The sequence below is a fragment of the Pseudoliparis swirei genome, chromosome 1 (genome assembly GCF_029220125.1).
Source record: "Pseudoliparis swirei isolate HS2019 ecotype Mariana Trench chromosome 1, NWPU_hadal_v1, whole genome shotgun sequence".
NCBI lineage: Eukaryota > Metazoa > Chordata > Actinopteri > Perciformes > Liparidae > Pseudoliparis > Pseudoliparis swirei.
The window spans coordinates 5,882,146-5,906,993 of NC_079388.1; the positions used below are offsets into that span (position 1 = coordinate 5,882,146).

The 24,848-nt window shown below is 45.6% G+C and overlaps 1 protein-coding gene across 1 annotated transcript in view; it reads left to right on the forward strand.

The window, feature by feature from the left end:
- The first annotated feature begins 2,875 nt into the window (after positions 1–2,875).
- Positions 2,876–24,848, forward strand: part of LOC130197852 (beta/gamma crystallin domain-containing protein 2-like) — a 31,493-nt gene continuing 9,520 nt past the window's right edge. The window contains exons 1-4 of the mRNA XM_056420793.1: positions 2,876–4,110; positions 4,783–7,013; positions 18,109–19,177; positions 19,488–20,321. Of these exons, the coding sequence (XP_056276768.1) occupies positions 3,793–4,110; positions 4,783–7,013; positions 18,109–19,177; positions 19,488–20,321 (4,452 nt within the window). The 5' untranslated portion in view covers positions 2,876–3,792. The remainder of the gene's footprint in view (positions 4,111–4,782; positions 7,014–18,108; positions 19,178–19,487; positions 20,322–24,848) is intronic.

The window sequence follows — 24,848 nt, forward strand, 5'->3', positions numbered from 1 at the left end:
ATTTATGTAGTACAACATGGTTTCAGTCGTCCTGCGGATCAGCATTCATTGAAGCAATACGGCCTGTAATTACACCGGATCATTATGGCCACAATTCTAAGCGATAAAAATATGTCAACGGTTTAGTCCACGTTGTCAATCAACCAGTTTAAAAACCTACCACTTTTCCCCGCCCTGAAACGTCCACATTTAATGGATTGATTGTGGATGTTTCAGGGCGGGGCAAAGCGGTACGCTATCAGTTCACGTTGTGGGATTTCTGTAATTGAAATTCCTAAAAGGGGAATATGTATCATCTTTTTTTTACTGCAATGTATATATATATTTCTTTATTCCAGACTCATGTGTCCATAAAACAACAAACACAAATACAACAACAATATATAAAATACAATACAATACGAGGACACAGGTCCAACCATTGCAGCTAAAAAGTGACTCGTGGTTAAAAAACATACACACACTTCCAGAAAAAAGACAAATACCTGGTATCACTCAGTGTGGTTCAGTCACGGCTTTTATAACTACATTCTCTGAGACACTCAATCGACATTTCAATTTAAATATAAAATTCCTCTAAACAGCATGAAAAGTGGGAACATTACGGCTCACAAACATCTGACTTGCACTTTTCCATCTAGGAAGCTTGAGCAGGATCCTGAAAGCATCATTAAATACATTTAGAATATGTCTTTTGCACAACATGCTCACCCGATTGGACCGATCCACAGGGGTTTGGAGACAAATATATTGCAAGTCTGTGTTTTAGATATTCACGACACACTTTTTCCTCTATAAGTTAATGACAAAAAATCATCTGAAAACTTCCTTTAATATTTCATCTTTGGTTGTATTCATATCTGAGCTTTGCTCCTGTAGATGTAGCATAACAGGCTCTGTGCACTCGCCCAAACAAGAACATCTTTGGGGCAGAAATGTTGTCGGACCCATTGCGTACCCTTGTTGGATGAACTGCATTCCACCAACACACTTTGTAGATTCTCCCTCCGGGTCTTGCAAAACAATTTAAACAAAATTAGCAGCGGTCTGTGATTGTTCCATTCTCTCTGTCAGTATTGTTTAGTTTACTTGTATCTACATTACTCCCATGTTTTCCCGCAGCATTTAAAGAGGCGCAATGCAACCCTTTCTGACTCCCTCCAGAAGGGGGCGCCAGTGCGCTACCAAACGGCCGCTCAGTTGTGGTCGAGATGAACTCTGATGATGGGACTGCTTTTGTGGCTGAGACCTGCAGGACAGATTTCAGGACAGGGGTCATTTCAAGGGGGCTCGGGTCACGTAGAGTCACTCGCATAAAACAAAAAAGGTTCAACCCAGGGTAGGGGTGGGGTACACTTTGCAACGATAAAGGTCTGACATCGTGCAAGAATCGAGCAGGACTGGATTGAGGCAAAGCATCAATTCAATTCAATTCAGTTTATTTGTATAGCCCAATTTCACAAATTAAAAATTTGTCTCGGAGTGCTTTACAATCTGTACACATAGACATCCCTGCCCCAAAACCTCGCATCGGATCAGGAAAAACTCCCAAATAACCCTTCAGGGGGAAAAAAAGGGAAGAAACCTTCAGGAGAGCAACAGAGGAGGATCCCTCTCCAGGATGGACAGATGCAATAGATGTAATGTGTACAGAAGGACAGATTTAGAGTTAACTGACCTTGCTACTGAGACACCTTAATTGATGCATCGAACACCTTGATGGATGAACTCAAAAGAGGCCCTCCTTCATCCTTTAATTAGTCTTACTCATTACGGTCCACTGTGGCGCCGATGAGGGCTGCTGCAGTAACATTGTGTGCTTATGTCCCCGTCATAATTAAGCTTCCACACCTCTTTTTAATTGGAGTATGCTTGTATCCTAACAATTGTGGTTCCTAAGTAACTTTCGCTGTGGTTACAACGGACGATTATGAGAAAATGGTGTTAGAGCTGTCGATGGAGCCGTGTAGTTTGTGATTTAATTGTGTGAAGGAAAGGGGTTTACTTATTTACAGGCTCAAACACAAGGATTTTATTTTTATTTATTCATGAAAAAAAAGCCAGTCAGATTTTGTTTGGTATTTTTATGTTTTTACTTGATCTGCATTCGACTGTTTGCCTGTATACTTTAATATTTCACTCAATTCTTCAAATGTCGAAAGAACGAGAAATACAAAGTTTATGATAGGAGGAAAAAACAATATGGGATTCACGGTGATTAAATAAATGTATAATAAAAAGGATTAATCAGCTTTTTAATGTCTTTTTAAAATCCCATCTGGTTTAGAGTTGCGTGGTCCACATGAGAGGCCCCGGTCTCTGCTACGATCGCTGACTTCTGCTTCTCGTACTTTGGAAAACTTGTTTAATCACAGGAGGAAGAATTTCGACAGGCACACCCAGTGAAACAATCCGTGTGACGGACGGCCTCGTGATCCATGTGTAACATGTGCAACGCTCAATAGTACCAACTCTCGTCAGCTGGGAGAAATATTGTTTTGGTTGTGCAATATCCTCATTCTTTCCACTGAAAGAGGCAGTGTTTGCAGGTTTCTAATGAACTCTTGTCAAGGGTTGACAGTTATGTGTGTAGGGTGTGTACAGTGTTTTTTTTCAGTTCATATAGTAATCAATACAATTCTTAATCACAATATATAGTCTTGGGTTAAGGCAATTTATGTATATATAGTCCCAGATGCATTTAGAAAGGTGTCATGTTTATTGTCTTGCAGTTTGCATTGTCTGACTCCCTCTCCATCGCTCCATCTCTCCATCTCTCCCTCTTCCTCTCAGGGCAAAGAATTCAGCTACTCGGAGATGGACCTCCGGAAGCGGTTTGCCAGCATCTCCTTAGTCCCTAAAAAGAAGAAGAAGAATGATCCAGCGGATATCTCCCAGAGCACCATCGGCCTTCATGGCTCCGGCAATGCAAAGCAAGAGGAGGTAACTCACGCTTCCCACAGTGTAGTTTTCAAATTCACATGCGGAAAATCACTTTTCACCCAAATAATATTCCATGTAGCTCTCCGGCCCCAACTTTACTGTTTTAGTTAGTAAGCAGTAAACAAACTTCTAAAAACGATCCGTACACAACCTGCTCCGCAACAAGCAGCAGATAAATACAGTTAGCAACTAGAATGGGCACTCGGTAGAGCGCATACCTTCGCATATCACAAGATTGGGCATTGAATTATGAACATGTTGGCATTAGTTGCATGCCAATTGGACAAAAATTGACCGCGCTATGGTAAAAAAGAAGATTTTTACTTTTTCATGACCTTGACCTTGACCTTTGACCCGATTGATCCCAAAATATAATCAAATGGTCCCCCGATAATAACCAATCATCCCACCAAATTTCATGCGATTCGGTTTAATACTTTTTGTGTTATGCGAGTAACACGCATACAAATAAATAAATAAATACACGGCGATCAAAACATAACCTTCCGCATTTTCAATGCGAAGGTAACCAGCGGGTGAACATATTGGAACATGTTGCAGCTGGAATTTCTCCAAAGAGACGGTAGAGATAAAAACAAATTAAAAAGACAGAGCTCAAGGAAAATCAGTATTGGACTTATAATTTCCAAGTTGCCAAACAACTGTATATACTGTATGTTACCCTTCTTGAAAGTATCTAAAACCATATGTTGTGATGGGCTTGATGCTTGGCCCTGTGGTTCCATCGTCATGATAAAACAACAGAGGTACAAACTAAGGCTAACGCCACAGATTCAAATTCTGTATATGATCTTTTTCTAGACTCCTCCCAACCACCGTCAGAGGAAGATGGAACAGGCCAACACAAAGGTGCCTCAACCAGACCCGGAAGCCATCGATACATTGGACATCCCTTCTCCTCCGGCCGGGGCCACGAAGCAGCCAGTAATATCTTTCAGTTTGCCGAAACCACCGCAGCCGCTCTCCGCCGTGAACTCCCTACCGGCGCAGGGCAAAGACCTCAGCTACTCGGAGATGGACCTCCGTAAGCCGAAGAGGTTTGCCAGCTTCTCCTTTGTCTCTAGAAAGAAGAAGAAGAATGATCCAGTGGATATCTCCCAGAACACCATCGGCCTTCATGGCTCCGGCAATGCAAAGCAAGAGGAGGTAACTCACGCTTCCCACGGTGTCGTTTTCAAATTCACATGCGGAAAATCACTTTTGTGTCACTTATTAAATGTGGTGAGTCAACTGCCGATACAGCTGTGATCGGTCTGTCTGATGTATTAATAGCACCAGTTTGTGCCTCTCATTTATCATTTTTGTATTTTTTTTATGAACCATTCACCCAAATAATATTCTATATACATCACGATTAAAACGATTTTTAAGAACTAAAAAAAAAGGTGGTCCCTTTGACTTCCACAGAGCGTTTATAGGGAGTTTCAGCTCACCGGCCACAACTTTACTGTTTTAGTTTGTAAGCCGCTGTTATCAGTAAACAAAACTCTAAAAATGAACCGTATACATAACCTGCTCGGCCACACAAAGCAGATGAATACAGTTAGCGACCAGCGGGTGAACATAGTGGAACATGAGATGGTAGAGATAAAAAATGTAAAAAAGACAGAGCTCAAGAAAAATCTGTTTGAACTTATAATTTCCAACTTACCAAACTCATGAATGTTCCCCTTCCTGAAAGTGTCCAAAACCAGACATTATAATGGACTTGATGCTTGGCCCTGTGGTTCCATCGTCATGATAAAACAACAGAGGTACAAACTGAGGCGAACTCCTCCACAGCGACAAATTCAAATTCTGTATATGATCTTTTTCTAGACTCCTCCCAACCACCGTCAGAGGAAGATGGATCAGGCCAACACAAAGATGCCTCAACGAGACCCGAAGAGCGATAAATTTGACATCCCTTCTGCCTTGGCCACGAACCAGTTAGAGTCATATTTAAGTTTGCCGAAGCAATGGCAGTCGCCTTCGGCCGCGAACCGCCCTAAACGGATTGACGTGCATGCGGAGCCGCGGAAGGCGCCGATTGCCACCATGTCTGAGCTGGATCTGTATGATCCAGACTCATCAGAGGAGGACGAGGATGGCGATAATGACTCTGTTGCATCTGCCTTCGCGGCCCTCGCCGAAACCAGCCCCGCGGTCGACAACCCGACCTCACCCGGCCTTCCAGACAGCCGACCTCCGCCCGCTCTCCACATCACGGATCGCACGCCACCGGCCGTTAACTCCGTCGCCACGTGCGATGATGACACCGAAATCTCCCGCAATGGATCCACCCCAGTTGCGTCATCGTCAGACCGTCAAGCCGGCGACGGCGCGAGTCAAAATGATGAACCCCCCCAAACAAGTGAGAAAGGTGCTACGCCCGTCAGGCAGGACGTAGTTTATGGGGCGTTGTACGAGTCGCTTTTCCCCCAGAGCTTTAGCTCGGAGGTAATGGCGGCCGCCTCAAACCCGCCGCCTCGCATCACTTCCGAGATAAGGCCTCTCAACAGCAAATCCAAACCGGTCATGGTTAAAACCCTCAATGAAAGCCACACAGAAACCAACGCTGAGTTCAGCTTCGCTAACGTAAACGCCTCCTTCAGCAAGATGAATGAGAATTATTTGAGCGACAGCACCAGATTGAGCTCTTTCCGAACATCTATTGCGCCTCAGCCTCGGAGGGACCCGGATCATGACATCGGTTATCTACCGTCTTCTCTGAAGTCGGGATCCGAACCAGTTCCGAACTCGGAGCCGACCTTCGGCCTCCTGGAGGTGAAATCTGACGGTGTTGGCCTCATTCAGGACAATGTCAGGTCAGTCCCCGTGGTTCAAAGCTCTGCCCCTCCCCCCTCTGAGTATGTAGAGTCCCAAAGGAGAGACACTCAGGTTACCCCCTCCAAACGGAGAGCGATCCTAGTCAAAGAGATATTCACAGACGAGGCGAGCACCGACCCCGTCTGTCGCTCTCCTGTGCCGGTAAAAATGAGTGCGCCGAGGGGTCTCGAGGTGAGAACCGAAACGATAGAGATTGTTTTCTCTCCCTCCGGACAGGCCAACAGGTCCGACGGGCATTTAAGTCCGTCGTATCTGAGCGTCGGATCGGATGTCAGCAGCGCGGCGGAGATCTACTTCAGTGCCGAAGAGGACAACGACGAGGGGAGCGGCAACGAAGAGATTCACACGGTGGATAAAAGGGTAGAAAGTTACGTGATAGACATGGGGAGAGAGGCCGGGCTGCGGGAGGAGTTTCCACCACCGGGGGATGTCGCCGAAAGAGGGATAAAGAAGAGAAAAGAGGGAGACTTTCTGGTGGTGGTTATTGAAAGGCAGAACGAGGAAGTCGTAGTGGCCAAAAAAAAGGAGAAAAAGGGCATCTATAGCCAATTTGAAGTGGAGGAGAAAGCCGGAGTTCAGAGGTCAGGGACCCCAGTGCAGGAGACCGAAGTGTCTAATTATCTTGTTGGCAGGGATGCAGCGAGTCAGAAGAAAGAATTAGAAACCGCGGTGTTACCACAGGTTGGAGATAAGAGGGCGGAGGAGTTACCTGCCACACCGGTTCAGCAGGTGGGCAAGCCGGCGGAATGCCACTTCGCTCCACCCTCCAGTGAGCCGCAGGGGGAGGGGTCGGAGGGAAACTTGACCGACGAGTTGGAAACGAAAGACCCCCCTGAGGGAGAGGCGGCGCTCCCGGGCCAGAAGGCACAATACCTGGCCCACAAAGACCTCACTGCTCCCAGCAGCGCGGGAAAGGGAGTCGAGCTCACACCCAGAGCGAGCGTGGCGGCAGAGCAAGTTTCTCCGGCGGCGCGAACAGGAACCGGCAGCGACGCCTTAGTCACGGACACTTCCATCACGCCGCCATCGGACGTCACCGAGGTGGAACCCAATAGGGCGGCGAGCAAGTGGGTGGATACAGTTACTCACAGTGCAGAGAGAACCGCGGCGGCGCACGGACAAGCGGCAGCCAGCGCAGACCCACGGTTTCCCGACAAGGAGGCAGCGGGGACACCGTCGGACGGACGTTCGTCAGAAACGCCACCCGACCCGAAACGGGGGTAAGTGAAGAGCCTTTTGTGTTCCTCGAGAAAAGGTTTAGCTCGACTCAAACGATGCATGCGAATGAACAAGTCATTGATAGCCTGTCATGTATGGTTCGCCGTCCGGCGAAGATCAAGTTGCGGGGTCATCGAGGGGTCGTTGAGGGGAAGTGGGCGGCGTGGGAGAAGCTCCCTCGCCAGCTGATTGCTGTCTAACTGCAGCTCTTGAGCTTCTTGTGCTGGAATGTGAAACATGAAGCCCGAGGGCGATGACTCACAGGTGAGGTGATTTCCTCGCACTTTAAATCTGTGTACTTTTAAATGAGGAACAGTAAGTTCCTCGCCCGATCCGATCCTCAATATTTCCTATGATTTAAAAAAAATATATATATTGTTTACCAACAGAGCCGAACACACCCTTTTTATTAAGGCGCCACATGTCTAGTGATAGCGGGTTGTCACCTTCGTCTCTGTGACATAATCGACGAACCCGAGGAGCATGTGTGGATCACCTGTCACGATCCACGGGCGCTTCGACTCGCGGCCTTTTCCATTTGGTCAGACCTGAGCGACCACTCGGTGCCATAAGGGGCAGCAACTCGGTGCCTTCACGGTCACTATTTCACACACATTCCCAAAGTGGACCCTTTGGCCCTCTTAAGGGGGTCTATGAAAGGGTTTTTATTTCTTTGTTAAACCAATGAACCTGTCAGGTCATAAATATCCAAAAGTAGAAGAGGGAAATGCACATCGCAAATACCGGAGAAGGTGACGTCTTCTAGCAGCTGGTTCTCCTTGGCCACATCCCCAGATTGAAGAAGCTGATATACTTCAGCTCTTATCCCAGTGTGGCTGAACCCTGCGTACCTCCAGGTTTCACTTGAAAACCATGAAAACAAAGTACTAATGAGTTGGTATTGATACGAATCCCCCCCCCCCCCCCTGCGTCTGCCTTACCACATAACAGTCAAATCTATATTATATAATATACAACCAATTGGAGCAGTCCATATACATATATTTAAACACGTACTGCCCCAGCAATATTAACTGTCTCCATCTCCCCGGCAGAGTGCGAGGGGCTTCATGCGCTCAGTCTGTCATGCAATTTTCTTTTCTTTTTTTTCCCGGGGGTGTGACGGGAGCAGAGACACGCGAGTCCTCGTCGGAGGAGATGTTTTACAACTTACTCGTAAATTCCCGACACCTGTAGCACTGGGTCTCATGGCGGAATGTTGGACTATATATATATATATGTATGTGTATATAAATGAATATATGTATGTATGTATGTGTATATGTTTGTATCAGTGGCGGTGCGTCCATAGAGGGCGATAGAGCGCCGCCCCTCTTAAAATTTTGAGATGAAAAAAAAAAAGAAGAAAAAAAATAATATATCCTGTCAAAAAACATTATAGACCAAATCATTTAAATAGCAAATATACCGTGTTGACGCGCTAAATGTGTGTGGGAGACCATTAGCCTGTCAACAACCACTTAAGTTAAATGTGACATAAATAATATATCGCCACTCATCCTCACGGAGAGAAGCCCCTCCCCATTTTCGGGGCTCCGGCCAAACTTGTGTGTGCTGCAGGGAGCAAACATTTCACGGTCATTTCGGCAAGGACGGCTTCTCATTGGCGGATGAAACGTGAATCTTGGGGCACAAAAATGTGCGCCCTGGCCAATGACATCGTTTCTTATTTCACGTGACTGGACTATTCGGCCAATCAGAGACCCGTATGTTCCCTCAGCCCAGAGAGCTCCACGGAGCTACGGGAGCAGGTTGCTAACGGAGCTGTCAGCTGGTGCTCAGTGAGTAATGCGCTGTTTAGTTTCCCCTGTCTGTTGTTCCAAAGGGACTGAAACTCTCTGGACTACAACGGGGGGAGGGATCTAAAGAGCTGCAGACAAGTGGAAAGCACGAATCTTGCCGCAGTTATCTAGCTAAGAGCATGGAGCTAACTCGCTAACAGCATGAAGCTAACCCTGTTTGCAGAGCAGAGCAACAGAAGGAGACCGAACTGGCATCGAAAACACAACGAAGAAGTTCTGAAAAACAGACACATTCCCTCAAGAATAATGGAAACAGGCTGGTTACAGACATGATTGACTTTAACCAGAGAGTTATGGAGAAGTTTGACCACTTTAAAGAGAGGAGGCTACTTGTCTTTACAGTAGTGGGTCTGCTCTGTCCCCCAATGTAACATGTGATCTAATTCTGACTATTCTGCTCTGAACCTCTTTCATGTGAGGGTGAAACTCTTTTATTTTGCAAACCTCTGAAACCCAACCCAATGTGTCTTAAAGCTGCTCTGAACCTCTCATGCCCAAAGTTACAGTGTGTTGATAGTTGTTATTGGACAGTGTTGAGCACGCTGTGTTCTTGAAATAAAGCTTTGTTTTTTACAATATTCTACTCAAAACCTCTTTTCTTCTCATTGTTGAGTGATATTTAAACCGCGTCGCCCAACTGCGCCCCCCCCCCCCCCCAAATTCACCAGCCGCCACTGGTATGTATGTATACATATGTGTATGTATATATATACATATGTTCATATATATACATATACACATACATATATGTACATATGTATATATACATATATGTATGTATATATATGTAAATACATATATACACTACCGTTCAAAAGTTTGGGATCACCCAGACAATTTCGTGTTTTCCATGAAAACTCACACTTTTATTTATCAAATGAGTTGCAAAATGTATAGAAAATATAGTCAAGACATTGACGAGGTTAGAAATAATGATGTTTATTTGAAGTATTAATTTTTTTCTTCAAACTTTGCTTTCGTCAAAGAATGCTCCTTTTGCAGCAATTACAGCATTGCAGACCTTTGGCATTCTAGCTGTTAATTTGTTGAGGTAATCTGTTGAAATTTCACCCCACGCTTCCTGAAGCACCTGCCACAAGTTGGATTGGCTTGATGGGCACTTCTTGCGGACCATACGGTCAAGCTGCTCCCACAACAGCTCAATGGGGTTGAGATCTGGTGACTGTGCTGGCCACTCCATTACAGACAGCATACCAGCTGCCTGCTTCTTCCCTAAATAGTTCTTGCACAATGTGGAGGTGTGCTTTGGGTCATTGTCCTGTTGGAGGAGGAAATTGGCTCCAATCAAGCGCTGCCCACAGGGTATGGCATGGCGTTGCAAAATGGAGTGATAGCCTTCCTTATTTAAAATCCCTTTTACCTGGTACAAATCTCCCACTTTACCAGCACCAAAGCAGCCCCAGACCATCACATGACCTCCACCATGCTTGACAGATGGTGTCAGGCACTCTTCCAGCATCTTTTCACCTGTTCTGCGTCTCACAAATGTTCTTCTGTGTGATCCAAACACCTCAAACTTGGATTCATCTGTCCATAACACCTTTTTCCAATATTCCTCTGTCCAATGCCTGTGTTCTTTTGCCCATACCAATCTTTTCTTTTTATTGGCCAGTCTCAGATATGGCTTTTTCTTTGCCAGCATCCCGGAGTCGCCTCTTCACTGTCGACGTTGACACTGGCGTTTTGCGGGTACCATTTAAAGAAGCTGCCAGTTGAGGACCTGTGAGGCGTCTATTTCTCAAACTAGAGACTCTAATGTACTTGTCTTCTTGCTGAGTTGTGCACCGGGGCCTCCCACTTCTCTTTCTGCTCTGGTTAGAGCCCGTTTGTGCTGTTCTCTGAAGGGAGTAGTAAACACCGCTGTAGGACATTTTCAGTTTCTTTGCAATTTCTCGCCTTCATTTCTAAGAACAAGAATAGACTGGCGAGTTTCACATGAAAGTTCTTTTTTTCTGGCCATTTTGAGAGTCTTATCGAACCCACAAATGTGATGCTCCAGATAATCAACGAGCTCAAAGGAAGGCCAGTTGTATAGCTTATATCTCCAGCATAACTGTTTTCAGCTGTGCTAACATAATTGCACAAGGGTTTTCAAGGGTTTTCTAATCATCCATTAGTCTTCTAAGGCGATTAGTAAACACAATGTACCATTAGAACACTGGAGTGATAGTTGCTGGAAATGGGCCTCTATACACCTCTGGAGATATTTCATTAGAAACCAGACGTTTCCACCTAGAATAGTCATTTACCACATTAACAATGTATAGAGTGTATTTCTGATTGATTTAATGTTATCTTCATTGAAAAAAACAAAGCTTTTCTTTGAAAAATAAGGACATTTCGAAGTGATCCCAAACTTTTGAACGGTAGTGTATATATATTTATACACATATATGTATATATACATGTGTGTGTGTATATGTATGTATATATACATGTGTGTGTGTGTATGTATATATATCGCAGTATCTGAAGCTCGCCTTTTGATTTAAACCTGTGAATTCCCAGGAACATGTGACACGTGTTGTTGCTCATAGGCACGTGTCTTCTTGACTGGTTACTGGTTAGTAGCCTATCAAACGTGTTCACAGTTGCAGGCAAAGACTGTGGTTTCTTTTTTTTTTTTTTTACTGCCATGTGGGAAGATCTATATCTGAGACTGGATTTTGTCAGGAATTCTTGGCACATGATGACGGATGCAGATGAACTCTCGCAGCTCCAGAGTTTTGTCCAAACACTTATAGTATAGATTCTTTACAGCTGCTATATTACCAATTGTGCATCAGGTGACGTGCGTTTGGTGCTCGAGTCAGTTTGTAATTATTATTTCTTACCACAAGATGGCAGCAAAGATGTGTCTTTTACTTTGTGTGGAAGACCGGATGGGAGGTAAGGTGCATTAAAAAAAGCCTCTTATTTGTCAATAGACAAAAAAAACTAAACTCGTACATCAGAATAAAAAACAACATGTAAGTAGTTTTCAAAATAAAAACATGCTATTTTCCTCTGTGGTAAAAATGGAAAGTAAAGTAAATTCTCCAGTGTTCACAATTAATTGTTAAAGTATATTGACTATTTCAGAGTTGGTACAATAGCAAGAGTAAATAGCCCTTGTGTTGGTGTAAATATTCAGAGTTAAACATTTGTGTGTAAATTATAAAGTGTTCAAGTGAATTGACTGTCAGTCATTACAACTAGAGCCAGAGTAAAACCCCATGTTGATGACAACGATCACTGTTACTCTGGTAAGCTCCGCCCCCTCCTCCTCCTTTCAAAATGAGTTTCATCACGCGCATTTTAATTCAACATTTTTTTTCTCTAAATAATTTTTTAAATATCAAATATTGATATTACAGCAGAAGCAACATTTTAGAATGAATCTATACTGAGTTCAACTTAAACTCGAGATGTTTTTAAATCTGGAAATATCGAATTGCAGACGGCTAACGTGACAACGAGTCAAAAGCGACACAGTAGAATTAAAGAGTACATTAACAATAAGCCAGTGAACATGGCACTATCTACTGAGTGTTAAAGAGCCGCTGTGGGTCAGTGGGTAGCAGGTCTGTCTTCCAATCAGAGGGTTGGCAGTTCAATCCCCGCCCTCGTCGATGTGTCCTTGAGCAAGACACTTAACCCCAAACTCCTCCCTGTAGCTGCGTCTACGGTGAATGAATCCAACATGATTGTAAATCGCTTTGGATAAAAGCGTCGGCTAAATTAACTCTGAAATGTTAACACTATGTTCAGTGTGTGTATATATAGAGAGAGAGAGATTGACCCTGTCTGTAGATGCAGGTTAAGTGGAGGTGAAATATGCACACAGCATGAAGCTAAATATGCATATGCACAAAGAAACGTTGTTTTAGTCAACACACACATTGAGTTCACAGGTGTGCGTGTGCATTTCTCTTCTCTCGCTCCATAACCTGGCAGCTAATTCGCGGACCGAAAACAACAGTGTGTGCGTGTTGAACAAGACTGAGCTGATGCTCCTTGAAAGATGAGGCATGTGGCCTGCCACACCTCTGTGCATTGTCACAGGAAACCACACGAGGAATGTGGTGACACCGGCCTAAAAAGAAGTGGCGGAAAAAGAAATGGACATGTCGTCGCCATTCGTTTACTATTCTCGCGGCATCTTTTTTTTCCTCCACCTTTTTAATCCGACAATCTGCCGGGATAAGATCGGAAAGCCAGTGGAGCCACGTTTTTGGGGCCTTTAGTCGGAACAATGCACCGGCAGCTTTTATCCTTTTATCTTCCACTGGCGGTTGCTCGGCGGCTTATTGAAAACACAAATGGAATGACAAACTCGTGGCGAAACATCTCTGTTCTTAAACTCGCCCAATTAAAGATCTTAAGCCCAGAGGACACCCGAGTCACATTAGTAGAGGCTCGGTGTGTAATTACACCGTTTCACAATAAACCGACTGGCACACATATTCCATTATCTTTCATTTGGGGTTGTCTCACGAAGCCTTTAAGTCTTCATACCGCTGTGCTGTCCCCTAAAATCAGTGGAATTCACCTTTTTTTTATGTTAAACACGTATGACGTCACACACAATGCTTTATGCCGTCAATCCGGTTTAGTTTACTTTGCACATTTCATACGACAGGTGTACAATAATGTTTACGCTAAACCTCGGGGGAATGTGTGCAGCTCCCTTGTGAACACAGCGGTGACTCGCGGCGTGTGAGCTTCACCTGATCCCCGAGCTCAGCGACGCTGCAGCAGGTGTTGTTGGCGTTGGGCAGTCGCTCAGCCGCTAGAAAGCCAGACAGTCACATGTCACACGACCGTGCACTCGGTCAGGAGAACCTGAAACACACACATGCTCTCTTTTCACAATCGCAGATTAAATCAGAGATGTGTACACGTAGAGACTTGAGGAGAATTTTTTTTTTTTAAACGATTAGTTTTCAATCTGCGTTCCACCTGCTTGACTTCCTCTACCTGGCACAGGACTCCACATGGCAAGAGTTCAAAATCCATGTTGCGGAGCGCTCCGCCCCAGACGCTGTTTACCCGTTTGGGATCTGCAACAATGTTTTCTGTGTCTTTTTGCACAAGACTAAAATATTCAAAGCATCCAGCCGCTCATGCTCGACATTCTCCGCCTAAGATTCCTTGACGGGGTGCGATTTACAGTTTGTTTTGCATATTATAGGGAGAGTGGTGTGTGTGTGTGTGTGTGTGTGTTGTTTCACTAAAATACAGGCAGCCAGGAAATAAACTAAACACTTTTCCCTGTTGTTAAAACATTTTCTTTTTTAAAGGCACCCAATGAACACACGTCCTTATTTGTCGGTCTCTCTGTGTGTGTGTGTGTGTGTACGTGTGTTTGTGTGTGTACGTGTGCGTGTGTGTGTGTGTGTGTGTGTTGTGTCACTAATAGACAGGCAGCCAGGAAATAAACTAAACCCTTTTCCCTGCTGTTAAACCATTTTTCAAAAGGCACCCAATGAACACACGTCCTCATTTGTCGGTCTCTCTCCGTGTCTGTGCTTGCGTGTGCGTGTGCATCTGTGTGTGTGTGTGCGTTGGTGTGTGTGTGTGTGTTTGCTTGCGTGTGTGTGTGCTTGCGAGTGTGTGTGTGCTTGCGTGCGTGTGTGTGCGTGTGCTTGCGTGTGTGTGTGCGTGTGCTTGCGTGTGTGTGTGCTTGCGTGTGTGTGGTCGACCGCATCCCAACACCTTCTCACCTAGACGAGGGTGTGAATCCGTCGCTGGAGAAGAGTTTGGGCTGTAACGTTACACATGAGATGACATGCAAGAAGATGTTATTCTTTCATACACAGAGCTGCCAATCATATACCGCACTCCAGTGTAATTACGTTTAACTTCGAGGTGAGACGCTCGCATTCCCCAAAGTGTCACTCCGTGTCCTCGTACATGTGGACTCAGGCTCACCTGAGGCTCCAGGTGGGGTGGATGCGTGTGTAGAATTTGCATGTTGGAATGAGTCTGCGAGGAGCTTTAGGATCGCTGCTGGAACATGCGGAGGCCCTCAGGTGAAAGGTGTGTCTTTGTGCAGTTATGTGCTCAGCATGTGAGGGCCGGGGGGGATCATATAATAACAGCTCCATTTAATGAAACATCAGTCAGAGACACGAGGGTTAACATGCAAATAAAACTTCTCAAAGTCAAATGTATTTATAGTTAGATGATGTTAGATGGAGTTAATGTAATTAAATAAATCCTAAGGCACACCCTTATTTTGCATAGCGAACGTACTTCCTTTAAACTAAACTATTATATTTTACGATAAGCCTATTTCAAAGTTATGGTGCTTAACCCTCCTGTTGCCTTAGGGTCATTTTGACCCGATTAAATATTACACCCTCCTGTCGCCTGAGGGTCATTTTGACCCGATTCAATGTTTCACCCTCCTGTTACCTTTATATTTACAAACATATTTTACCCTTTGGGTTCAATTTGACGCCAGCAATTAAAACCTCCAGAAAATTATTAGAATTAATATTGTTTTCCAAGTTTAAGTGTGAGGCACTTTATGTTTGTTTGTTGACTACCGAAAGAACACCGACATTAAACATTGAATGGGGTCAATTTAATCCTAAGGTGACACGAGGGTGTAATATTGATTCGGGTCAAATTGACCCTTAGGCAACATAAGGGTTAAGAAGTGTTTCATGTTTATTTTACATGAAAAATATGCAGAAGTATCTGTAGTTTCTTTTCCCACAATGCATTGCAATGAAAAGTGTTACTACATGCATGGCTGCAACACATTTGGGTATCAGTGGCCGTGAACAGACTCCACAGTGTCCACACACGGACCACATTAGTAAATGAGTCTCTCTGTTGGTTTGAAAGGTCATCTGGGCCGAGATAAACTCTGGATCTACTAAGCCACACAGCAGGGTACTTGAACTCGTCTGAAGGTTCGTTAGTTTTCAACCTAAAGGCGGCTACTCGTCGTTGATAAACTCTTAAAAAAATACAAATTATTGCTGACAGATATTGTACAACACGCACGCACTGCGTTTTCCACTTATCGTACGTTCGTAGTGTCTTTTCAAAATAAAGGTCCACTGGACACAGACAGTCCGTGCTTGTGACAATGCAAACAGTTTTTTCAAAAGTCTCTTCAAAATAAACTTCCAGACAAAGGTGTATTTAGTTTGAAGGTTTACTTAACCCTTGTGTTGCCTTAGGGTCAATTTGACCCGAATCAATATTACACCCTCGTGTCGCCTTAGGATTAAATTGACCCCATTCAATGTTTAATGTCGGTGTTCTTTCGGTAGTCAACAAACAAACATAAAGTGCCTCACACTTAAACTTGGAAAACAATATTAATTTTAATAATTTTCTGGAGGTTTTAATTGCTGGCGTCAAATTGAACCCAAAGGGTAAAATATGTTTGTAAATATAAAGGTAACAGGAGGGTGAAACATTGAATCGGGTCAAAATGACCCTCAGGCGACAGGAGGGTTAATAAGTGTCAAAAATCACTGTTAATACAATCGTCCATCTTTCTGTTGCAATATTCATATGACTATGTGGCAAGAGGATGAAGTAATACTTGTGACCTTTTCATTCTTTTCTTTTCTTTCCTCTCTTCTTTTTGTAGATCAACTCGCGGAGGAAATTATTCTCTCATGACCTTTTAAATAATCGACCTCGGGCATTGCTTTGATGCATCACACCTGTTTGACAGGGTGTCAAGGTGTGCGTTCTCTGCAACCGTTTTAACCTTCTACGGGTAGACAACCACACGTCTGTTAGAAAAACCACAAAAAAACCGTTTGCCATCAACACGGCTTACCATCTTTGCAGAGGACAATCGATGAAGGTCAAATGATTCACTGATTGACGCCCACTGAGCTTGACTCACGATCGCCTTTTTAGACGTTCAAGGCAAAGAGCGCTGTCGGTGATGCCTTTGTGTGCACGCAATAATGCCCATCCTTCCACTTTCAAGTCTCCACAAGTCAATAACCACAGAGATTCCACTTTGCCTTTTTTAAATTCCAATCTTTTGCTCCTGGATAAGCATTGTATAATATATATATATATAATTCAGAATTACGTTTTCATATTGCACCCCTAGGGAGACTTATGAGAGACATTACAAAATAAGTAATCTAATGGAAACCAGCAGAGGCCTGGGTATCCAGACTGGTGTCAAACTCAGATGGCGCCTTCCGGTTTGGCAAAGCGATGCCGATACGGAAGTCTACGAGGAAACTTCTCACTTGACTTTTTACCACGATAAACAGTTTATGGTCTAAAGTCTTCTTCACTGCAGCATGATGTTCATTTCGTAAATGAAGGTCCATTTAGAGTCAAACCGACGATAAATTCTTGAGGGGCGGGGCTACTTTGGCCCTGACTTTAACCCCGTTTCTAATCCAGGAAAGTTAATCGTAACATTTTAGTTGGCTACAAATGTCTTGTGCGGCGGCACATGGCTCCGCCCTCTCGTGTCCCTGCTGGTTACAGAAAAAAACCAAAATGCCGACGGCCTAACTCGAGACTTTAAAAACCGCATTCCACAAACCAATCGGTGACATCCCGGGACTAAATCATCTTCTTCCACTCAGTCTCTGGCCACACTCTTCCGACTGCTAAGTGACCACTTTATATCGAGTTTTTAACACACACAACTTAATATTAACACCGTCTTCACGGCAACTTCTTTTTACCAAATGCATTCATGGATGTCAATATCGAGCATTCCTCTCTCTCTTAATCAAGCCTCACGCACACGCACCTGTGCAGCATCTCCGTTCCTATCTGATGCCGAGTGGCTGTTGGTATTTTAAAGTGTGTGTGTCTTTGCCGGCCAAATGTGTGCGTTGAACGACACTTTCGCACACAGGAAAAGAAACCACGCACACGCGTGCTACATCGTTAGCTTAGCGCAGCGCGCGTGCTGTGCATGCAGTTTGGACTTATCATGTCAGCTCGCAGCGTTTTGCTTTTTGCACACGGCCCTCTTTGTTGGTTTTTACAACCGCCTGTGCAGATTAAAGTTAATCCCGCGAAACTGCTGCGTCCTTTAAATGTGGGTAATTATTTTGTTTTTTTCAATTCCAATTCCTTCAACCATGTAAAAAATGCAGATAAGTAGTCGGCGGCTCGGAGTCGCTTTAATACGATCTGCATTGTTGTCTCTGCGTGACCAACACACCCTGAATGCACCACGCAGTCAACTATGTCAAACCCTCACTCTGTCTGTTTCCATTTTCTTTCTCTTTTTTGTTTTGTTGGTCTTCCTCCACAGGTCCCAGACGGCATCGAGGCCGCAGCCCACGGCAGCTCCGGAGGGCTCGGCTTCAGTCGATCAGCCGCCTCGAGTCGAGGAGGGATCGCTTGACGAGATGAATTCGGGTTACAGCAGCCTCACCACCAAATTGTCCATAAAAACGTCCTCCCCCCTTAAAGGGGACGAGAGCTTACGTTTCCGTAAGCTATCGCTGATCAGTGACGCCCCTGAGGTCAGCCAGGATAAAGTGGACCTCAGCCAAGATGGCGCCGCCGTCAATAAATCAAATGGGCCGGAAAACGACCCGGACTACAGATGGAGAAGTAAATTTGAGGGGGTTTCTCAGTATAAACCATACAACACAGAGAGTTCCCCCGCTTCTGATTCACCGAGTAACAGAGTGTCAAACACCTCCTCCTCCTCCTCCTCCTCCTCTGCTCTCCCCGATTCCACAGCATACAAACACCTGAGCAACTCCTCCTCCTCCTCCTCTCCAGAGGAACACGTTGCCACTGGCAACCGGCTGAGTGGCACCACCAAAGTGCCTCTGCGCTACGAGAGCGAGCCAGTGGGAGCACCAAAAGAGAAGTGGAGGAGGAGTTTGCTGGAGTGGGAGGAGCCTGCTGCACCTGCAGGTGCGAGAGAGGCAGCCGGAGAGGCAGAGAGGTTTGAGGCAGCCTCGGACTCGCACCGGCTCCCCGTGTCCGCCGTCTCCTCGGCGCGTGGTCGCGACGCCCTTGAAGACGACGACTCCCTTTTCACCGGCGTGTTCCAGGCCACGCTCGTGGATCTGGTCTCCGAGCCGGCGGCTCCCTCCTCCACCCCCCCGGCCTCCCCCGACGCGGACAGCCTCATCCAGTCCGACATGGACAGCCTGGTGGACACGCTGAAGAACATGGGACCCTCCATGAGGCCCAGGAACTCCAGCCTGCGCGGCGCTCCCCCGGCCTTGGGCTACTCCCTGCCTCCGATAGTCGAGGACGCGTTCACCCCCCCCCAGTCCCTCAAGGGGATCTACGCTCTGCCTGGTGACCTGGGCCTGAAGAGGAGCTTCCTCAGGGACACTCCACTGGAACTGATGAAGCAGGTACAGTCAGACACACCTTCAGTGAAGCGCCTTTGCTTCGCGAAAAGCTTTGTACCTTTCAAAATAGAATAGAATTCCTCATCGGAGTAATTGTTCTTCCTAATACAGGACATACCTGTATTGTGTGTGTGCTTCTCTTCCCAGCTGTAGTGTGTTGTTTGTCCTCAGGGGGCAGGGTGCACTTTCATGTTGATGTTACATTTCTCCCATGACTTAGATACCTTTCCTCAGGCCATTATTGACACCGTTTTAGTTTCCCTTTTTACCACTCTGGTGGATCGGCCCTTTAACTCACCTCTGTGCTCACCAGAAGCAGGAGCCGCCGCAGCAGCAGCAGCAGCCCGGAACAAGAGGCCTGATCTCGCCCCTGCGAGCGTCTCTCACCAACAATTCAGGACTGAGAAGATCCTCCGACTCTTCACCCGAGGACTTAAAATCCCCGGTGGTGAATGGAAACGCACTTCCTCCGTCCACCGGCTCCCGCCTGGACAGCAGCCTCCTCTTCGGCAGCCACAGGTCAGCGTCCATGGATCAGACTTTGGAAAACGGACCGTCCTTTCGGCCGCTCTTCCGACCCAGCACGTCGCTCCCCGACAAGGGGCCCAAAGATCGCATGAGTTCGGGTAAGAAGGAGCTCGGGGAGCCCGGGAGTGCAGCGGAAACGCCGGGGTCCCGCTTCGACCGCTTCTCCTTCCTCCTGAGCCCCTCCGCCTCGAGCTCCCTGTCCGGACTAGATAGCTCCAACGCTCGTATGAGTCGGCCTCCGCCGCCGCGGGGCGTCGGCACGCCGCCATCCATCGACAGTCCCAAACACCTCCCCAGCCCCAGCATCGACCTCCAGAGGCCGTTCACCACCACAGACTCCCCCGTAAATATCTTTGGCCAGACGATGGGGACGGGGGCCGGGCCACCGTCCGGCCACATCCTGCAGAGGAGTTCCAGTACCGAGGGACCACCGGTGGTCCAGCAGGCCTCAATATTCAACAATCGTCACGGAGGGCCTCAGTTCAGTACCGAGGGTCCCCCGGTGGTCCAGCAGGCCTCAATATTCAACAATCGTCACGGAGGGCCTCAGTTCCAGAGCCAAGAACCTGAGCCTGAGAAGAATTTGGAGTCAAAATACAGAGCCTTCCCAGATGCTTATGTGAGTATTACTGCTGATTATTTAGTCTCTCTAAAGTAGTGTGAGTGGCGCTTGCGTAACATTTCAATACATCACGATTCAGTCTGCTGAGCAGCAGGTGGATCTTTATACTTCGTAGAATCCATTTTATATTTAAGCTGGCCCTCAGCATATGAGCAATGTTTAATTTTGTTATGCACCCCGAGGGAAAAGTAAGTGGAAGAATGTCGTAGAAAGAGATATTATATAATACATCTCCCTTTTTGTTTAACAAAAGAGAAATGCAAACCTTCGGCGGTTAGTTGAAGGCGGCGTGGAGCGCCCGGCTGCACGCCGACGTTCTGCCGTTTGCATAATGTCATGATTATGTCGAAGATCTGTTCCCCCCCCGGATATTAAAAAGTGGTATTGTGCTTGTTCCAGAAAAATAAACATCAGTGAATCAGTGGCGTCCTTTCGCCCAAAAAAGAAGAAAAAAAAGTGAAAGTATTCAGTCGAATCAAACGCGTATTGTCACAGCTGAGCGTTACAAAAAGGGCGTGTACTCCGGAGCGCTTTCCGGCATGCCTGCACTTGTTTAACCCGTGGAAGTGTTTACGGGACGGGTTTAACTGATTCAGACACGTCCTAAATGATTTTTATTGTCGAGCGGGAGAGCGTCTCCTCTTTTGATCCCGTCTGTCTCTTTCCGTCAATCTCACCGTGGCTCACACTCCCCATCCATTTTTATGGCCGTTCTTCCTGTTTCACGCCTCTGCAGAGAAGACGCACGTCACGCTCCCACATGCCACACGTGTTACAAATCACGAGTGCAGCTACGCCGAGGGTTGGGAAAGACGAAGCCGCAGAACGAAGGTTACGGGTCCTGACTCTGACGATTATGTCATCTTTTTTCTGAAGAAATAGAAAAGTAGAGTCAGCTGGACGCTCGAGGTGAAACTACTCGTTAGCCGACGGGTGTCCTGTGTAGTTTTTCTATGTCGACTACAATGTAGAGTCTGAGATTACTCAGTTACTCATCGTTACATTTATCTATATGAACAAGAGTGTTGTCCTCAGGGGCCCGGTCGAGGGCCTCGCTCTTATCCGTTAAAGTACAGCAACAGAGGCGTCGGCTGTAGCTCATTGGGGATTTGATCCCCGCTCTCCCAATTAGTTGCATGTCAAAGTGTCCTTGAGCAAGGCACTGAACCCCCAGTTGCTTCTCAGCAGCCGACTATTCCTTAATTACTAAGGATGGGTCAAATGCAGAGAAGAAGTAGCTATATTAATTGTGATAATACTATGCGGTTTTCATCTGAGTGGATGTTTTTACATCTTTATTCTTTTTTTGCGCCCGCCAACTTAAAGAAAGAAGAATTTAGAGCGTGCACACATGACGTGAAACATGCTACAGTTGCGTAGACATGATATTAGAGACACGATGTCAGCCACCGGGCTCCCCACCCACTGCAGCTATCTGTTTATCCTGCGGAGACACGGCCACGCCTCGCCTTGTGTGTTCGCCCTCACATTTCTTGTTTGCTGGATGTTTGTTTTTGGCGGAGCTGACTCGGAGACATTGAAGATGAGACGGAGATGGAGTTGTTATTCGCTTTGGTCGTCAAGTGTAGGCAGCACGCGTTCATGCATTTGATTATAAAATAACACTATTTATGTGATTTGCTGAGACTGCACATTCCATTCATAATACATTAAACGCTTTGTTCACCTTGAATGGTGCAGTTGTTTGACCTTTGGCTGTAAAATGAAGGCTGGGAGTTTAAGTTGTGATAAAGTTGTGATAAAGTTCTTTATTTTCTGTAATGCAATTAAAAAAACAAAAATGTCATGCATTCTGGATTCATTACAAATCAACTGAAATATTGCAAGCCTTTTATTCTTTTAATATTGCTGATTATGGCTTACAGCTTAAGAAAACTCTAAAATCCTATCTCATAAAATTTTAATATTTCCTCAGACCAAGTAAAAAAAAGATTTATAACAGCTGAGTGTTTGTCAAGGCTCAGGAAACCCTTGCAGGTGTTTCGAGTTAATTAGACAATTCAAGTGATTTGTTTAATACCCTACTAGTATACTTTTTCATGATATTCTAATATTTAGAGATAGGATATTTGAGTTTTCTTAAGCTGTAAGCCATGATCAGCAATATTAAAAGAATAAAAGGCTTGCAATATTTCAGTTGATTTGTAATGAATCCAGAATGCATGACATTTTTGTTTTTTTAATTGCATTACAGAAAATAAAGAACTTCATCACAATATTCTAATTTTCTGAGACAGTCCTGTATATATAAATATACATACACACACACACATATATATATATATCTATTCACTCGTCATTTGTAGTGTGAACAATTATTATTATTATTCATCCCCAGCCCCCCAATAGCATTTCATATATATATATATATATATAAAATAGCATTTCATATATATATATGAAATGCTATTGGGGGGCTGGGGATGAATAATAATAATAATTGTTCACACTACTGGTGCCTTATCATGCAAGTGAAATTTAAATTAAGTCAAATGCAACGACATGTTTGAATGTCACGATAAAGTGTGAATAGAGATATTTTTCAAACGAATGCAAAGGTCGGCATCATCATCTCCTTTCAGATGTGATGTATCCGTGATCGTGTTAACAGACATAATACATGCGTGGAGTTTAGGCAACGAGTAATTCTCACAACACAAATCGCTTCATAGGGTTAAAACAATTTAATTAAAAGCATCTGAGTCAAGTCGTCCTCTTCCAGTGGTGCAACCTTTCATCATGTAAGAGAAACCTGTGAGACCGACTCCAGTGTCGCAGTCGGACAGGTTATGACCGCCTTCCTTCCTCCAGCGTCACGTGTTTGTCACTCACATGTTCAGATCGGGTAGCTTTTTGCCCGAGAGCATCAACACACCCACAGCCGTGTTATTGCGACGAGACGAGTGGGAATGTTGACTTCAAGTCTTTTGTTGATGACGCAATAGCAGCGTGGGTGCCACGTAGACTCTAGTATGCAATAGAATACAACATTATTGACATTGAAACATGTGCACACGTCACAACACTTTGAGCTGGCCTTCTCGGAAGTCCTTCTAACTAGGCTGTAGCTCAGTGGGGTAAGAGGGCCGTCTTGCAACCGCAAGGTTGTGGGTTCGATCCCCGCTCTCCCCATTAGTTGCAAGTCAAATTGTCCTTGAGCAAGGCACTGAACCCCCAGTTGCTTCCCGGGTGCATCACTGCAGCCCACTGCTCCTTAATAACTAAGGATGGGTTAAATGCAGAGAACTAATTTCCCCTTGGGGATTCATCAAAGTGTATATTATTATATTATTATTTATTTCTAAAGAATGAGCATTGTCTCCGGGATGAACCGCCTGTGTCCTGTGGTCCTGCCTTTTAATATTCAGGCTATTGATATTGTATTTTGCCCAATATAACCATTTTCTTCTTTGTGTTGGTAAAAAAAAGAAAGTAAACTGGAGTTGCATTGAGATCAAAGGGAGATGAAAGCTTTTTATTATTATTATTTGGCTCTGCGGCAGGAAGTGTCTGTTGCCCTCTGGAATGCCATTTGAGCTCCTTTTATTTACCAGATCAATAACACCATTCATGCCCTCAGCTTGCTCTCACTGAACATGGGAAAAAAGGTGTTGTGTTGCACTTCAGGAAAAGTCCAAGCGCCACCGTGTCCCACATGTGTCTGAATGACTCCGATTGAAACGGGCTCCAACATAGATAAAGGGCCATGGACACCGGAGCTTCTGTGGGAGGCCTCCTCTCGCCTCCTCTCGCCTCCTCTAGTCTCCTCTAGTCTCCTCTCGCCTCCTCTCGCCTCCTCTCGTCTCCTCTCGCCTCCTCTCGCCTCCTCTCGCCTCCTCTCGCCTCCTCTCGCCTCCTCTCGCCTCCTCTCGCCTCCTCTCGCCTCCTCTCGCCTCCTCTCGGCTCCTCTCGCCTCCTCTCGCCTCCTCTCGCCTCCTCTAGTCTCCTCTCGCCTCCTCTAGTCTCCTCTAGTCTCCTCTCGCCTCCTCTAGCCAGTAACGTGACCCAGACAGTTCTGCTTCCAGAGAACAGAGGGCCCGGTCTGCGGTGACACCTGATGCCGGGCGCACAACCTCTCTCTCTCTCTCCGCTAACACAACATGCAATTTTGCGTGGCGCTGAGCTGCCGCCACGTTCCAACGTTTCGGAAGCCGAACACTCTAAAAATTCCAACCCGCATGCCGGCCGAAGGCTTGGAAATGCACACGAGGGATGAAACGGGGGGGTAATAATAATCCAGAGCAGCGTCCTGTTTAGTCATCGGTGAGGGATGAACGACGGAGCATCAGGTTGAACAGGTACTGGGAGGAATGTGTGTCTCTCCTGTCAAAGAGGAGCTGGTCCTGTCACGGAGGATGACCTGAAGAATGAATAACAATACACCACATGACCCCTCTTTCTTTTGTGTTGGAAAATGAATAAATAAGGGAAAGTAAGTAGGGGGGGATATACAGATTTTAAAACGCATGGCACTTGATCTTGTCTTTTACCTTCTTTGTAATC